The 18,949-nt window shown below is 43.0% G+C and overlaps 1 protein-coding gene across 3 annotated transcripts in view; it reads right to left on the reverse strand.

Moving 5' to 3' along the window:
* Positions 1-18,949, reverse strand: part of SPAG16 (sperm associated antigen 16) — a 399,910-nt gene that overhangs the window by 150,457 nt on the left and 230,504 nt on the right. For all 3 annotated transcript variants that reach the window (XM_081924719.1, XM_081924718.1, XM_081924720.1), the window contains one exon: positions 13,090-13,216. In XM_081924719.1, coding sequence (XP_081780845.1) covers positions 13,090-13,216 — 127 coding nt within the window. The remainder of the gene's footprint in view (positions 1-13,089; positions 13,217-18,949) is intronic.

Consider the following 18,949-nt stretch of genomic DNA (forward strand, 5'->3'; position numbering starts at 1 on the left):
TGGAACTTCCAGATTCAGAGCCTTTGAACATTAGTCGCTGGGCGCTGCCCACTTTGGGAAGAAGGTTGTTGGACTATACCTTTGGCTTCACCTTCACATGTGATGTGCAAATCTTCTAGGCTTCTTTAGAAGAGTATCACAGGGTCCATGAAAACACAGCTTGCCCAAAACAAACCATCTACCTCTGGAGGGTACAGCAGCAACAGTCTATTATTTTTGCTGCCTTGCTGATTAAGCCATTTTCTTTAATTGTCAGCCCTTCCAACCTTCCATCTCCCTGCAAGCCCCCTGATCGCCAGGCTTTCCCAATTGCCACTGCTTGATGGTGAACCAAGCAGGTTCTGGCAGCAGGCACCCAAGCAAGTTGGAGCAAGGAAGCCCTGCAAGTTGTTTGGGGGACTTCTTTTTCCTGTGTGACCCATCTCCCAGTCTTCCTCGCAGCTCACGGAGCTGGGAAAGGGACAGGGATTGCCACACCTAACTGCTGGGATGATCCCTGCCCACCTGTGCAGCTTCTAAGTTGGCAGTAAGGCTGCTGACTTGTCATGCTCTCCAGCTGACAAAGCAACATGCACCATATCAGGTGTCACAAGTGTATCTGACGATGCCTGGTTAAGTAGATAGGATTTTCCAAAAAGTGACATTTCAAATTCTGAAACCAAATGGCTAGCTGAATTGCCAGTCTTCTAACTGAAATTTTACTGTCGACCCATATACTCGTCAACCATACATGAAATTTATTACGGTCAGAGACCAGCTTGTGAAACACAAATGGAACTACAATCCCAAAAGCAAAACAAACATTTAAAACAATGAATTTTAAGTTTAAAAGTGTGGTAGGCATATAAACACATAAAAACTTTAAGATAGATTACCATAGACAAATGACCCAGAGTCGCCCGTGGATCCAAGTTTGGGAATTTTCTTAACAAACTAGATGGAATTGGGGGATGGTCTACGCCTACAGATCTGTGCGCAGAATCTGGCGACAATCCGGGTTGTCTTGTGATTTTTGCCTAACAGGAGAAGATTCAATTTTTGCTTTATCGGGAGGTCAGCAAGCCTCACCAGCAGGGTTTCTCTACGTGCCTTATCGTAAAAGGGACATCTAAAAAATATGTGTTCGGGGCTTCCTATACCCCCCAATGGACAAGCGCAAATTCTCTGGTCATATGGGACTTTTTTAAAGGATCCCTCCAAGACCGGCGAAGGCAGAGCCGAGCTTCTGGCAAGTGTTATAGCCCTTCTTGCATTTTTGGCTACAAGAAAAAAAGAGATATGCTGCCGGTGCATATCTCTCGATTTCTACAATTTTGTAGTCGGGGGCACCTTAAGCAGTCCTGTTGTCTCTTGGTGTCTCTAATTCTTTGCCTAACTATAGCTTTTGCTTGACCCAAGCCCAGACTTAGAAGGGCTTGAGGGACAAAACCCAGTTTCTGAAGAGTGTTTACTTGTCAACCAAAATGTTCAGATTTGAATTAAAGTGAATGTTCTGGCTATCCTAAACAACAGTGAGTTGGATCCAAAAAATGGTGCGCAGAATGAAAATAGCTGCCAATACTTGCCATGAGCATTAGAGGAAATGTTCATCCAGTGCCATAGTAGGCAGATACACTTATAGCAGTTCTCATGTTTCCCCTTCTGCAAACTGAGGAATATATTTTGCATTTCCTATGCAACTATGGCAACCCAACTTGAGAAATTACCATTTGACACTGGTACGCTCTCAGAGACCCATAAAGTATATACTGCATACCATTTTGTTTTCAGATAATAATGCTGAGAAACAAAACATTTTCATTCAGATTCAGGTAACTGCTGAAGCAGAACATTGGTGTTTACTGAACCTGTAAGCCATTGTTTCATATGTAATATTATTCACTTCTCAACACTATTGCTTAAGTAAAAAAGTAATTTCATCTAGATTACTTATCCCTTTGGTATATGCCACTTTACACACTTTTATGTTCACAGACCATTGACATAATAGAAAGGAAAACATTATGTGTTGATAGAAACAGCTTGATCAGAAAAACAAGCAGTTCTTTCAAGCTGAAAAGAATATTCCAGTTATTATCATATACATTCAAGGGATTCAGAGGGGTGGTGTGCAGTGTATTTGTTTTGGAGATGTGCAAAGCATGCTAAATATTTGTAGGTTTGTAAAAAGGCATGTTCTCAACTTTGAACACACTGCATATCACAGCTGGATAATCTGGAAGGAACCCAAAGCTTCCTTCCAATACCTACATCTAGTGCCAATGGAGAATGAGGATTCAGTGTCCTAGTGCTCTTTGGTCCTTACCTTTAACAATCCTTACCTTTCTGAACTCATATTTCAGTAGATACCTGTCTGTGGCCTTTAACCCTTTAGTGTCACTACCCTCAGCTGCCCAAAGGACTTCCGCCTCCTTACTGGCTTTTGTTTCTCCCTTGATGCCCCTTGATGCCTAGAACTCTCTCACAAACATCTATCTGGCATAATGCATCTCACTTTCTCTTCAAATCCTTCCTTAAAACCCACTAGTTCTGCCAAGCCTTTGGCTTGACCCCTGCTGAATCAAGGGGTATTCAGTACAGTCGTACCTTGGTTGTCAAATGCCCTGTAACTCGGATGTTTTGGCCCCCGAACGATAAAAACCCGGAAGTGACTATTCTGTTTTTTTAATGTTCTTTTGGAAGCCAAAAGTCTGGTGGGGCTTCCGCAGCTTCCGATTGGCTGCAGGTGCTTCCTGCAGCCAATCAGAGGTTGTGATTTGGAAGTCGAATGGACTTCCAGAAAAGATTTCGTTCGACTTCCAAGGTACAACTGTACGGGGATTCCTGAGCCCTCCTCAGCTCCAAAGTTGAGAGAAATGTGTCCAGAGCTGCTCAAACTATATGCAGTTTTCCCATGTGACTGGGATGAAGGCTGAGATTGACATAAACTGGCAAGTCCCCTAACTGACCTGTTGTCCTTGTGCGGTGGGGGGAGGGAAGCAAATTGACCATGGAAATGGATTAAATGTACACCTTTTTCATTGATTGACGTAAATGGGAACCTTCTGGTTAGCAGAAAGAGTATGCATCACTCTCAAAGCATATATATATAGGCTGAAAAATAATGAAACCAGAAGACTTAATCCTGTTCAACATGGGCATGAATGGTATTCAGTAAATGCTTCAAAAGCTAAAGCAACAGGTCACAAGTTGAAAAACTAACATGGTCCCTGGGAATACCCAAAAAGGCAACACAGGAGGCATATGATATAAAGGCCATCCTCATCAGCTATCATACTCCTGTCAATGTCTGTGGAGTTAAATACTGAGTAAACAGGCTTCAATCCACCATAGAATTTTGTAAATACTATTATTCTTATTTACCCTCTGCTTTCGCACAGGAATCTGCACTATGAAGCTAGAACATAATGTAGTTAGGTATGCAACAGCACATGAAGCAATAAGGGCTCAGTCCAGAGGAGCACAAGTGGATCTGCCATGTGTACAGGAGTCCTGTCCTCTCTGCCAATGGGACTGCATGGACACGCATGCTTTGATGATTGATTTATTACAGCCATTGGCCCATATCTAAGAACAATACATCCAAATTTATCCATAAACAATACAATTTAAACAGTTCCAAGTTAAAACACCCCTATAAAACCAATTTTACTTCAATTAAGTAAACTATACACAATAAGCTCCCTCTATGTCAACCGCAATTCAAATCCCTCAGATTTTGGGGGATATGCGTCTTAGTTCTTGCACTTATTGATGGTTCTTAAGTTTGGCTAAGCTGTCAGAGTCATACAGTGATCCATTTCTCCTCTTATGAAATAAGACATTAATCAGGTATCTAGCGACTGCAAGGGATCTACTTGAGTCTTCGTTTAATAAGTATATTATTTGGGCTTCCTGAGGTCTGTCAGCAATTCTCGATAAATATGGGGCCAGAAACTTGGACCGTGAAGCCGAATGTAAAGGACAACCGAAGATTATATGATATAATGATTCTATAGATCCACTTTTACAGTCACAGAGGAGTGAGATCTGTCCGTTGGAGAGTCTGTTACCCAACACATTTGATGGGAAAACATTGAATCTAGCCTTTATAAAGGCGTACCTGTGCATCACCACAGATAAGGTAGTTAAATAAGATGGAAGTTTCGTTGGTGGTGTTAAGCCAAGGTTTATCGGCGAACAGGTGCCACCACCTGTCGCAATATTAAATTGTAAATCCATCTCCTCTAATTTGTGAGTTATAATTCTCTTGGCAGAAATTAAATCCAATTTTAGTAGTTCAGATGGAGATAGTTCTAAGGACACAAGTTTCCCATGTATTATTTTTGCTCAAGGGCTAGGGAAGTCCACTGTCTCAAGTGGAGATTTGGAAGTTTATGCCGTAATGCCAACCAGTAACAGAGGATGCATTTCCATAATGTGGTTTCTAGAGATGTAACATTTAGTTTGAGTCGTATAGCAGTATTGCCTACACACCTGGGTAATTTTAGCAACCTTCTTAGCAGCTGGTTTTGGATTACCTCCAATTGGGTTAGATTAACAAAGGACCCCCATATTGGGATTGCATATGCTATTGTTGCAATCACCTTTGCCTTGAAAACTTTTAACACTGATGGAATATGGAAAGCCCCATCTGAAAAGAAAAAACGCAGTAGCGCAAAGGAAAGGGCTTTAGCTCTATTTAATACATATGCCAGATGGACCTTCCAGCCCATGTTGTGTTGGAGAAGGACTCCCAAGTATTGAAATTTAAAGACTTGGTCAATGGCTTTTCCGTCTATTCTCCAATTATAGGTTTTTCGACTCTTGGTGAAAATTAAAACTTTGGACTTGGCATGATTAATTGTAAGAAAATTTGATTTGCAGTACGCATCAAAAATTTTCAGTGCCCTCCTAAGGCCTACTCTTGAGAAAGATAGGATCACTGCGTCGTCTGCGTAGAGTAGAAGGGGGCAACGATATTGGGCAAGGCGGGGGGCATGGATCGTTTCTTGAGAATCTATCAGAGGCGCCCTCATATCACTTATAAATAGATTAAAAAGGGTCGGAGCAAGGATACATCCTTGACGGACACCTCTATTGATGGTTACTGAATTTGAGAGGTCGCCGGCCGGAGTGATTCTCATCCTTGCGGCTGATCCGTCATGCAATTTAGTTATTAGCCATAAAAGTCTTTTGTCTATTCCCCATCGTGCTAATTTCCCCCAAAGTAATCCCCTGGGGATGCTGTCAAAAGCGGCCTTTAAATCAATAAAGGCCACACAAAGTTGGCCTCTATTTGGGGCGGAATATTTCCGGGCAAGGTGGTATAAAACTAAGACATGATCAACCGCTGACTGATTCGGTCTAAAACCAGCCGGTTCAGGCCCAATCAGGTTGTTCTCTTCGGCCCACTTAGTAAGCTTAGTTAACAAGAACCGTGCATATATTTTCCCAATTATTGACAATAAACTGATATTCCTGTAATTTCCCGGATCATCTGTCGAGCCCTTTTTATGAATTGGAATAATAATCGCATCCTTCCATATTCTTGGAACCTTCCCACTGTTGTTTACGACATCAAAAGTAACGGCCAGGATTTTCGCCCACCAGTGTGCATGAAGTTTTATAGCTTCCGCCGGGACTAGGTCAGGACCGGGGGCTTTTCCAACTTTGAGATTAGAAATGAGTCCGTGGATTTCTTCCGGGTCAGTGGGTGGCCAAAGAGGGAGCTGCTCATAGAATCCATCGATTGTATTAATATTAAGGTCTGGTAAGGCAAAATAGTTCCTTAGAAATGATTCCCAAACTGGGGCAGGAATAACCGATAGTGGGTAACTTTTAGATTTTCTGTTAACCAACAGCCAGAATTTTCGGGAATTACGGGTATTTGAGGCAGCTATAAGTGCATGCCAGCGGTTCAGTTGCCATTCCTGTTTGGCCTTTTTTTGCACATATTTGTAAGCTGATTTTGCCTGATAGTACTCCTTGGGAAGCATAGTCGCCCCTGAGGATTTGTAATCATTATAAATTGCACAAAGATGTTGTTTGGCTTGTTTGCAATTACGGTTAAACCACAGTGCACCTGTCTTGGAGTGGGCCCTATTTGCTTGGTGGGTTGGGTAGTAGACAGTACTGCTTTGAAAGGAGAGAATGAGGGTTCTAGTGTTCATATTGGTGGAGAAGAATGGAATGGGATTTATGTGCATTTGGGTAAGATCTGGGCTTAACTGGACTGAGATAAATGAGAATAGGAGTTATCCTATCCAAGGCTTCCACCAGCCTAGAAGAGAAGCCTTGTATTTGTGTTCCGGCATGGTGGGAAGTTTTAAGAGCCAATAATGGGGAAAGAACCTATTTCCCCATTTTCCATCCCCCAAGGTCTGTCCTTGCTGTTACAGTTGGCTAAGATCTGTTACCTCTGAAACTTATAAATACCCACCAACATTTCTCTGGTTAAAATAGAGATGTCTTATTTAACAACAACAACTTTTACTATTTATACCTCACCCATCTGACTGGGTTGCCCCAGCCAGTCTGGTGGCTTCCAACATATATAAAAACGTAATAAAACATGAAACCTTAAAAAGCTTCCCTATACAGGGCTGACTTCAGATGCCTTTTAAAGGTTGTCTAGTTATTTACCTCCTTGGCTCCGAGGTCGCATAATTTCATACCTCTCAACATTTCTCTGATGAAAACAGGGACATCCTATGGAAAAGTGGGACATTCCGGGATCAAATCAGAAATACGGATGGCTTCTGGGACTATCCCTGGAAAATAGGGACACTTATAGGGTTTGCTTATATAGCTATATAGTGAGGAATGAGGGTAGATCTGGAGAGCAGAAAAGGGAAAGTGTGTCCTTTTCCTGTTATATGGTGCAAAGACGTGGGGAGGTGGCTATTTTTTTATTTTACAGAGATATATACTGTACTTCTGCATACCTAGAGAATCCCTTGAGTATGCAGAAACCACTACAGTAGTAACTTGGGTTAAGAACGTAATTCGTTCCCGAGGTCCGTTCTTAACCTGAAACTGTTCTTAACCTGAAGCACCACTTTAGCTAATGGGGCCTCCCACTGCTGCTGTGCTGCCAGAGCACGATTTCTGTTCTCATCCTGAAGCAAAGTTCTTAACCTGAAGCACTATTTCTGGGTTAGCGGAGTCTGTAACCTGAAGCGTCTGTAACCTGAGGTACCACTGTACCTTACTTTTGGCCCCATTTTGCTTCCAAATTGATAGGCATTCAGTCACCTGAGTTTGCTAATAGAGAGAATGATGATTCTATAGCACAATCCATGCCAGTGCTCTGCCTGAGTTGTTTCTCGCTGTTTTCTATAAAAGTTTGGGTTATGAGCTACAGTCTGGCTCTAAACAAAAGCATTATCATAATGGGAGTTTTATACTTTCGTCAGGGTTGGCTAGTTTCACTTATTCTAGTACCTGCAGTCCATGTTAAGGGTATTTCAGCTGGTGATACAGCTGGGGAATGAGCAAACATCCTTATTCAAGTATGTGTGAATGACTGCCCCTAGGGATGAGGGTGGGGGCCCCCAAATGAAAGAAAACAGGTCCCATATTCTCAACACTGATCTATGACCGTGTGAGAGTGCCTCAGAATATCTGGTATAGGAGAAAAGGTAAATATATATTAAGACTGCATCAAAACCTTTGGTAGTGCAACATTTTGATATTTTCAGAAAGGTTTATTAAATAACTTTGATTATGGATGTTAAAATGTAGTTGTTTTACTATGTATTTTAATTGCATGTAGCTGTACTTTTGTAATGTTTTTATTCTTGTTATTTTGCTGTTGGCTTTTGTTTGTTTGCAAACTGCATTGATATTGCTTCTTGAAATGAAAGGTGGTATATAGATTCTAATTCTAATAAATACTACTACTAATAATAATAATACTATGTAAAAGTGGATTCAAATATAATAACAGCAACTGTTTGAAGACTCAGCTGGTTGAACATTTGGATAGAAGTGAGAAAAATAATGGGTGGGATTCAGCTAAGTTGTGTGTGTGGAGCAAGGTCCGCTTGTGAAACAGGACTTCTCCCCACCCCAGTGCCCCCTAAATTTGCAATGTAGGGTTCAGGGAAAGTCCAGAATAGGTTTAGTGGATTTGCAGGGGTCACACAGGGGGTCACTAACTGCTATGTTGAATTCCATTCAATATATTTAGATGCATAAATACATGCACAGTATTGCAAGATATAGGAGCTAATCATTCCAGATGAAAATACTTTGGAGGATGTCTGCAGTTCACAGTACCTCTTTTCTTCAGGGTGTCTGCCAGTGACTCTTTGTGGAGTTCATGCCTCATCTTAGAAGTGGTCCTAATGAGGATGCGTTGGGAGGGAGGAACCTGAACACTTTATAAAAGAGGCATTCACCTCTTCTACAGTTTACTGCAGTGTCTGGAAGGTGTAAAGAAAAACACTGCCTCCCCCCCACTAGTGGATTTCCTACAAATGAGACACACAACTCGCCCTCTCCCTCACACAAACACACATGCATGCAGAAGAGCCAACATGAAGAATGATTTTAGTTGGACCATGTGCTGAACACATTGCCACTTCTCCTCAGCAGCAGCAAAGGAAGGGTACAAGTCTTCACTGCCTGCCTAAGGGCATTGTCAGGATTTCTGTTGGGGGGCAGATTTGTATTGATTTGGGGGGGGGAGCTGCCCCCTGCATTCCCCCTTGGCTACCTGCCAATCTACTGGGGACATAGTGGGGCATGGAGTAAGAAGAAAAGAGGAATGACATAAGAATGGAAAAGACAGCTATTTCAGCTGACCAGTGTTTAGCCATCTGTTACTTTTCTTTCTGAAGAACAGACAAATCCTAAGCATAACTTTTCTCCCACATAAACGGATTTCCTGCTTCTGATACAATGGAACTGACATAGTTGAGCAAGTTTATAAGGAATAATGACCTGGAACCAGATTAAACTAGAAGAATTTAGGCCCCACTGAAATCAATGGGACATGTTGTGACTGAAGTTCTGCTGATTTTCAGCAGGCACGTGACTATTAGGCCACTCAACAGACACCCAAGTTTCTCTAGGAATAATATGACTGCTGCCTGAAGTTAAAAGATGTACTGTGCCTTTGTGACTACAGCACTGGTGAGTGACATTATCTATATGAAGGAATGGAGGAGCAGAAATAGAGATGCCACCATGTGTGACCTTAGTTTGCATCAGTTTTTGAAACCTCCTGCTTCACTTACCATGGCAATCTCAATATTCATGTATTTCTATTCATTCAGTGCACACCAACTATATATTCCCAGAAGATTCAGCTCAGTCTTTCTGAAGCTGTGGTCCATATCCTGCTGGCCTTTTTTCTCATTTTCAAGGTTTCTACACATAATTATTTTTACATCAGCTACCTATCATCTGTTTCAAATCCTCACTGCCCAGATGACAACATTAGACTGCTCTGTGGAAAACAACAAAGATAAAATTCTTGTTCAACTAGTCAAAAAGAAACAGAAAAAGGTGGAGGAAGAATATAATGCTGAAAGCATAATGTACTAGAGGAGTAGGTATTCTATGTTTTCCACATTCTCTGTGTTATGTACTGAAGTTCTCACCCTGGGCTAGCAGGGGGATACTGTAGATAGCTTTCACTCAGGTCCACATATGCAAATAAGGGATTGAAAGTGACGTTCAGTGATTGGATAGTTACAGAAAGTGTTACAGTTGCGTTGTAGTGGAGCTCTATATAAGCAGGCTGGCTGAACCCTTCAGTTCTGTTCTGGCCTGTGAATAAACAGGAGCTATTTGAAGAATCACTGTGTCGTCTGATATGTTCACCCACAACTTAACTCTCTGAAAAATACCTTAATGTATTCTCAAACCCATAGTTAACCTGTGTACGCCTGGAAGGATTTAAAAGAGTGAACTACATTTTTAAAAAGACTGATTGGAGACACAGAGAAGTGAGAAAGAAAGATACACATGTCCAGTTAAGACTAGCAATGATATCATAGCATGGTACATCAAGTCCAAACCCCAGCAATGCAGAAATCTCAGCTAAAGCATCCTTGACAGATGGCCACCCAGTCTCTGCTTAAACTCCCCCCCCCCAAAGGAAGGGCAGTCCACAAGCTCCCCAGGAAGACCATTCCACTCAAGGGTGAAATGACCCCCAACTTATTAGACTGAACAATGATACCCACATTTAAGCTTCTTGTTGCTTTCTAAATCTTGTTCTTATTTTTCTATTTAGCAATTTCTCTTAGTATAATTTAAATAAAATGTTAATGTGTAAGGAAAGTTATTTATAGAGCCTATAAGCCAACACAGATATATCACATAAAGGTTCAATGAAGTCATCACATTCATGGTTAAAGAAGAAAAAGTACAGCGTGGAATGATTTAGCAAACCACAGTCTGAGATATGCCAACAAACAAGAATCAGAAACCATAATGTGAAGTGGGTTTGTAGAACATGGTTTCTTACGATGCCTAATGTATCTAACAATAGTTACAGCCACTGCTTCATCATCAGAGCCTGCTGCATATTGCAGAAAGAAGTAAATATAAGAGGCTGTGTACTTAAGGAACAGATATTAGCCTGGTTCACACAACTAATTAAGTCAAACCTTGGCTTAGCAAAACCAAAAGTTTTGCAAAACCGTAGCAAGTTTTGACAGAGCTTGGCTGCTCGTGCACAAAACGATCTCCTGCCACACATGTGAGAGCTTGTGAGCAGTCTTTGATACCAATCTTTTGATAATTTTTTCACCCCGAATTTCTCATCACTGTTTTCAGTCTCTGAGCTTAAGATCGTCACTCTGCTCATCTCACTGTCATTATTTCTGTGGTCCTCGTCTGATCCAGCCAGAGTAAACATGTATTGGAACTATGTGTGTGCTCTGTCTGTTATATCTAGGTGATGATTTCTTAATATGCTGTGCCATGCATTGGCATTACAAAACAAATTTACAGAATGCTTTTTTTAATGCAGATTCTCTCCTGATGTGACTGTCAGCAATCAGCAGCATGCATTGTCAAAAGCAGAAAGATGAGTTAGTATTTCTTATGTGAAGATGCCATTCTGTCATGCATTCATTTCGTTTGCCACATGCAGCCAGCTACCAGCCACAGTTAGAGTTTCAGACAGTAAAACAATTTTTACTGAAGTGATCTGAATTCAGGGAAATAGAACAGTTAAAAGATTAAGTGTCCATCTCTGAGCAGGGTGGGGGTGGGGTAAGTGTAGTGAGTGGGGGCAGTGACTGTGGTTGGTACTTTAAGTAATCATACAAAAGAAGAAAGACTACCCAGACCATGACAAATATTGATTAGGGACTTCTGCACAGACCAGTTCCCCTCTAGGCAATTCACAACCACATTGTGGTCACTGATGTCCTCACTAATATGACCCACTTCATTTCTTGCCAGAGAACCCCAAGTACCCATGAAACAGCAACTCTATTCCATCTACATGGATTCTTGGCCCATACTGTTTCAGACCAAAGGCCATAGTTCTGCCATGCCCTATGCAACCTGCTAGAAATCCATGCCTATATTTCAGCCTATCATCCTCAAAATGATGGGCAGACAGAAGGGATCAGCCCTACATAGGAGCAACATCTCTGGTATTGCTCTTCCCATCAACAGCAGAACTGGGTAGATCTGTTGGGCATAGCAGAATTTGGCCTACAACAGCTCTCGGCTTTTCCTCAGCAATACTTCCAAACCCTCTATTTCCCAGATGTCACTTCTTCCACCAATTTCCAGCTTCTGGTGCCTCTGAGGAGGACCTCAGAGTCAAGTTGAACCATGCCAAATGCAAGGCCTATGCTGACCACAAATGGCAGGCTGAGAACCCTCTTGAGTATGCTCATCAACTCTCCAACTGACACTGAATGCCTCTCTAGTAAAATAGATTGCAAGTAGGTCCCCCCCACCCAGCGGTGTAGCTAGCCGCTCAGGTGCCTGGTGTGGGGGCGTGTCCTGCAACAGGGGGCAGGGCAATCTGCCCGTGGGGGTGGGGCGAGCCTCTCCAACACTTGGAGTCTCTCCGCCACCTCCCTCTCAGCTGTAGGGCGGCTGAGGGAGGGGAAGTAGGCCAGCACAAGTCCCATGTTGCCGTTTCAGGCAGCGTGGAACCTGCGGACGCCTATGCCACCACGTCACTCCTAAAAAGTTTTGTGAGCCCAATTTATTATTTTTTTAAAAAACTCATTTTGTCACACACACCCCAGTGATGACGCCTGGGGCGGACCACCCCCCCCCCCGCACACCCTTCCTCCGCCACTGCCCCAACCCTGATAACAGCTTTGCCCCTTTCTGAAAACCCTGTTGCTTACAGGCTTCAGCTACCTTCAACATAGTACATCCAGTGTTTCATCAGTCGCTCCTGGTTTCAGCTATGCTAAATCCAGATCCAGAAAGACACCAACCTCCAGCCACACCACTCACGGACAACAGGCAGGAAGAATATGAAGTAGCTCAAATTCTAGAATCATGAATGCATCAGAGACTCTTATAATGGAAGCGCTACCTACCCAAGGACTGTTTGTGGGAAGCTGTTCATGCCCATGTCAGCAATTCCATTGTGTCTATCTGAACAAGCCAAGCCCATTGGATTGAGACCATGGAGGGGGAGGTGGTGTCAGGACCTCAAAGTCCAGCGGCCTTTAAAACACAGGGTTGGAGGCCTCAGAGTCACCAGCTAAGGAGCCAGACCAGAATCAGGGCTGAGTCTGCTGTAGTAGATCAGGAGATGACTGAGCCCAAGACTGATAGGCAGGAGTCCACAGAACAACCTCCCAAAGCACCTGGCAATGGAAGGAAACTTACAAAAAGTTGGTGTTCAGTGTTCAGAAATATTATATATTATATGTTTACGTAAAGTTCAGTGGTCTCTAAATGCATACGTTATTGGAGTCCAGAGGGGGAAATCACCTTTATTAAATTGGGACATTCCTCATTTCCCTCCTACTTCCTTCCTATAACTTGACATCATCCACTTGATTGAGGTATTATTACAAAAGATTCAAATATTTCCCATCAAGCAAGCAGTGTGTTTGTCCAGCTTTTATGAGTTCACCCAGTTCCCAAAGCAATAAGTTAGCTTACTGTTCTGGCATCCCAAAGAGACAATGTCTTGTCTGCAGAGCTGGTGAGAATGATGTTGGAGAAAGGAAGAAATTCAATGCTGTTTACTGAATCCTTATGGCCACGAAAGGTGTATCTGCACCGCTCACTGCAAGAGAACACAATGACATATCCTAAGCAACCATAGTGGAATAACTTGGCAATGTTTTCCAACAGCAAAAGGAAGCATAACTACAACTGACTGACAAATTATAATTTGGCATCCACACTATTCATGTTGACAAAAAACAACAACACTATTTACTTACTTACTTACTTCCCTGCCTTTCTACATAACAAGGCCACTAACAAGCTCATTAATTGTGCCAGTTAGATTCACTTGAGCAAACTATTTCCAGTTCTTTGACTTTGCTACATTGTTCATGCACATTCTTGCATTGCAATTACAATAAATGAATGTCATAGAAAGGCATGAAATGTTGATAATTCATAGAACGATGGAGCTGCTATCCCTACCTGTGAAACTGAAGCCCTGTGACCCACCGAGCCCACCTTACCCTAGGCAGATAGGGAGAACAAAGGAGGTTAAGATTTAATCCCACAAAGATCACTGTGTTTGTGCTACTATTAACCTCATAGGAAAGTGATCTGCCACGTTTTAATAGAAGATACACATATGGAAATAACTCTTCCCTGTTTGGCAGATGGGAGATGTGGGCAGGCTGTGTGTGTATGCGTTTAGATGGAAAATTGGAGGAAGAAGTTATGTTACTACTAATATTTATTTATGTATGTCTTACATTTATGTTATTTTCTCCTCTTAATATCCTGAATATGACTATAATACAGTATATAATGATGATATAAAAAAAACAGAAAAACAAATAAAAAAGGGGTCTTTTGAGGGGAAAAAGGCAAATGGATGCATGGCAGTGACCCTTCCCACATGTCTCTCTCTCCATGACTGTGCAAGAATGCATGTGTGTCTCCATGTTGCATGTGCACACCTGTCTTCCTTTGTGTGAGAGTGGGCGATGAGACGTATGTGTCTGTGCATGTGTGAATGTGTAGTCCACCACCAATGTTCTTTACAACTGAAGACTATCAGTGTTTCAAATTGCCCAGAAATTTCTTAAGAATTTACACATAGCCCTGTTAGATCTGACCCAGCATCCTGTTTCCAGTAGTAGCCAGTCCTATATTTCCTAGAAGCTGTCATGCAGAGCAAAGAGATAGTAACCCACCCCCCCACCCCACCCCCGCGCCTTCTTATTCTCCAGAAAATGGTTTTCAAAATGGTTTATGTCCTTTGTGGCCAATTCTCAAGTGGGAGTTAACTTCTGTTTTGCAAGTCTGGAATGCTGTTTATATTTATCACACCCAGCTGTTTAAATCCTAATGGCAGTGGCCATTTTTGTAAGTCAATAATCAATTACACAGTGAATTGAATAGGTTATTAGAGATTCAGCACATCATTACATTTCTAGCATTAGAGGAGAGTCCTGGAATGCAGGCACCGTGCAAGTACAGAACAGGCTGTGAGAGCTCATTCCAATTAGACACAAAGAAACAATCTGGGGAAATGGCAGGATGCATGTTCACAGGATATGAAAGGTGGTTGAGTCACATTAGCACAAGATGACCTGTGTGATTCCTTTCAGTTGTCACAGTCTATGCTCCAAATTATAATATGAGTCTTCGATAAAGCCTGTATTTGTGGCAATAGTGTTTACATTATCTGAATAGAGAAAGATGTAGGTAAAATAGTTTGAAATAATCAATTAGCACTGAACAAATTGTGTACTCCTAACAATTACCATATCATACTTCTGACAGAAATGCAAAGAGAGAAAGAATGTGCTGGAGACTGCTGATAAATTCCTGTGGGGTAGAACAAGAAGAACAGATTGATTTATATCAGACAGTTCCCAATAGAGAAATTGAAAGCTGCATCTTCAGGGGAAAAGACAACCCAAGAAAGGAATATATATTATGAGTAACTCAGATAGGACGAGGGGGCTGCAGACAGACAGGCTGCAAGAAGAGGCTTGTGAGAGATTAATTAGGTGTCAGCGCAGGGAGGCCCATTCAGAATCCCTTAGCAAGGTGAAAATGGACTAAAGTGATGGACCACGACAACTAAAGGAAGGAAGGAAATGATTTGTACGTTTCCATCAAGAACATAAACACTTGGGCCTGTTTCAGCTCTCCCTCTTTGCCGCTTCTATATCAGTGTGTAGTGATGAGCAAGCTCCCTTCACTCTCTCCAGATTTAATTTACCATTCTGGTAGCTCAGTGACTGATATTGTTCTGAACCTCTGACTGCTACATAAAACAAACTCATCTTCTTCCAGCTGAGACATAATTTAAATGAAAGTGTGCAGCCACACTCAAAGCAACTGCTGAAAAGAGTCTTATGATTTTCCACAAAGAAAAATGCACATTTTGAAGCATACCTCTGTCTCCCTGACCCTCTTCCCCTTCTGTCTTCCTTACTGGACAGAAGAACAATTCTATCAAGAATGAGCAAAATTCTTCTCCCAGAGACACTTTTTCCAGGAGAGGAAACATTTTTTACATACAAATTAATGCACTTCACACCACTTTAAAAGAGGCAAAATGCCCTCTTACCCCCCCCCCCCGTCCCAACTAATCCCCCTGGCACACCTCCCACTATTCCACCACGCAGCACAAAACCTCCAGATAAAAACCTGGCAAGCCAAAGGCTTATACTGCCTAGCAGACCTACAAAAATAACAAACCCACATTGAGACAAGAAATGCAAGACAAGCTAGGGGGCACTCAAATGCCCTGGCTAGCACACCACCAATTACATGCCCTCTTAAACAATCCAGTAGTAAAATCAGCAGCAACTAGGCCCTTGACAACCTTTGAAAACCTCTTCCTAACAAAGGGACACAGCAAAGGGATGGTATCCACAATATAGAAAATACTGCTACAAAATCCCACAACCCCCCTCGACGTAATCAAAAAACAATGGGAGGGTGACATAGGGCAGTGATGGTGAACCTTTTAGAGACCAAGTGCCCAAACTGCAACCCAAAACCCACTGATTTATCACAAAGTGCCAACATGGCAATTTAACCTGAATACTGAGGTCTAAGATTAGAAGGGGAGGTTGGCGCATCTACGTGGAGAGAGAGTGGAGCAACACAGTGGTACCTTGGTTTTCGAATAGCTTAGTTCTCAAAATACTTGGAACCCAAACGCTTCAAACCTGGAAATGAGTGTTCGGGTTTTCAAACTTTTTCTGGTAGTGGAACGTGCTCTGTTCTGAGTATAACTTCCGTTTTGAATGCCACACTTCCGTTTTCAGAGTGAGGGAAGGCTGGCCCGGGGCGGCAAGTGAGCTGGTAAGGGATGTCACCACCACCCCACCCCTCCAGCCTGCTCCTGCTTGCAGCCAAGTAGAATGGGATCAGGCTGCTCTGCTAGGCAGCATTGCTGCTTGCACGGGAGCAGGAGCTGGATCGGGGCTGCTCAGCTGGGGAGGTGCAGGCTCCATCGCACTTTCCATTGCGGGGTTCGTGCCTGCACTACCCTCAAGAGAGAAAAGGAGCCCCCACTTCCGCATCAGATCCCCTGCAACCCCGTGAAGGCAGCTAAGCTGAATAGCTGCTGAAATTGGGGGAGGTGGAGGCAGCCCGGAAGCTGCATCTGAGAGCCCCTGCACCACCTGAAGACAGCCAGGCACTCCTCAGCCGAGCTGCCCAATCCCACTCCTACGTGGAGGCAGGAGTGGAGGCAGGGATCTCTCAGAAGAGGAGGCTTTGTGCTTCCTAGCTGAGAGATCCCCGCCCTGCTCCTGCTTGCACGCAAGTAGGAACGCGAAGCATCCACTCCACTTCTGACTCCACTCCCATTGGCCCCGGCCAAAGGATGTGTAAGGCCTCAACCTTGCAGCAGCAGCAGGAGGAGGAAGGTGGCTGCTCAGAACTCTTGGGGGGCCACCAACCTGGAGATTGTAGCTCCGTTTTGCGCGCGCGCACGCACACACACACACACACACACACACACACTGTGCTGGGCTCGCGTGCCCACAGAGAGGGCTCTGAGTGCCCCCTCTGGCATGCGTGCCATAGGTTCACCACCACTGCTCTAGCCTATCTGACAGTTTTATGAGCCCCGAACCACATAGGTCGCAACACAGGAGAAAAAGATCCCACAGAACCAGGAGAAGGGGACGTAAGTCCAGGAGGGATTCCTCAAGTAAGTCTGATTATTCTGATAGTGACCACGAGGACCAGATTAGGGGTACTGGGTCACAACAGCTAGATCGCCTGTGGGTCTGGATACAGAGAAATAGGAAGCACAGGAGTGATAATGGAGCCACAGCTTCTTGTGGCGAGGAAGGTTTAGACTCCAAGGGGTGTATTAGGGAGTCTACTTTTAAGCACACAGACCAACCCCCAGAATTCACTTATGGGGGGGAAATACGTGAGCGCATCCTCAATAGTGAGTTTATAGACATGTTTTCCCTGCTGTCCCTGCCTCCTCTTATAGTATAAAATCAAAACCGGATGAGTGGTAAAAGAAGGAATAGAAGATAACCATTGAATGCAACTACCCTAACTGGATTACTGTGTTTTCCATTTATGCGGGAGTTATATGCTCAGCCTATCCTGACAGAGGATGGCATCTGTTTAACTGTCAGCATATCATCCTCAATGCCAAATCGACAGCTGGGGAAGAAGAAGAAGAAGAAGAAGAAGAAGAAGAAGAAGAGTAGTAGTAGTAGTAGTTTGGCTTTGATATCCCGCTTTATCACTACCCAAAGGAGTCTCAAAGCACCTAACAATCTCCTTTCCCTTCCTCCCTCACAACAAACACTCTGTGAGGTGAGTGAGGCTGAGAGACTTCAGAGAAGTCACCCAGCAGCTGCATGTGGATGATCGGGGAAGCAAACCCGGTTCACCAGATTACGAGTCCACCACTCTTAACCACTACACCACACTGCTGCCCTAGAATATGCGAAGGAGTTCAGAGAAAGGGCCGCAGAGGATCCTACAGCCTAATGGGATATTAAGAAAAATGACACAAGAACCTGTGTTAATGTGAGCCTTGTTGGTCCTTTAATGAGCCTGCCCAATGAAACCATGAATACAATGACTTTTCTTGTGTTAATTAGAGGGAATGTTCCTACAAAGGTTTATGGCAGCAGGTCTTGTGTGCTTTAGAACAGAAGACTTCTGTAAGAAGATAACTAGAAACAGTATCTTAATGTGCCTTAGTACGACACATTTTTGTATGTACTAAAATACTAACTTGTGATTGGGGAAAAATCGATTTGCTATCATCTGTGACCTCGAAATACAAATTTTGGGATTGTTTATATTATAATTAGGATTTAACAAGGTGGGGGGTGAGATTTAATTATGAGAGTCTGTGATCTCATTCATGTTTTTATTGTTAGAACTATAAATGAGACTTTTACTGATTATTGTAATGAAGGATTAGGGAGATAATGTTTTATGCTGTTTGAACATGTGACGTGCTATGAAAGTATATCATCATTATTTGCTTGTGATGAAGATACTCCTACATGAAATTGAAACAAAACCAAACAGAAAACAGCAAAAGACAGGTTTGAGTTCTATACACAAAATACAGGCAGATACAGTGGTACCTCTGGTTACAAACTTAATTTGTTTTGGAGGTCTGTTCTTAACCTGAAACTGTTCTTAACCTGAAGCACCACTTTAGCTAATGGGGCCTCCTGCTGCCGCCGAACAGCTGGCACGCAATTTCTGTTCTCATCCTGAGGTAAAGTTCTTAACCCGAGGTACTATTTCTGGGTTAGCGGAGTCTGTAACCCGAAGTGTTTGTAACCTGACATGGTACAAGGTACCACTGTATACA

The sequence above is a fragment of the Podarcis melisellensis genome (assembly GCF_964234715.1).
Source record: "Podarcis melisellensis genome assembly, chromosome: 1".
Classification (NCBI taxonomy): Eukaryota; Metazoa; Chordata; class Lepidosauria; order Squamata; family Lacertidae; genus Podarcis; species Podarcis melisellensis.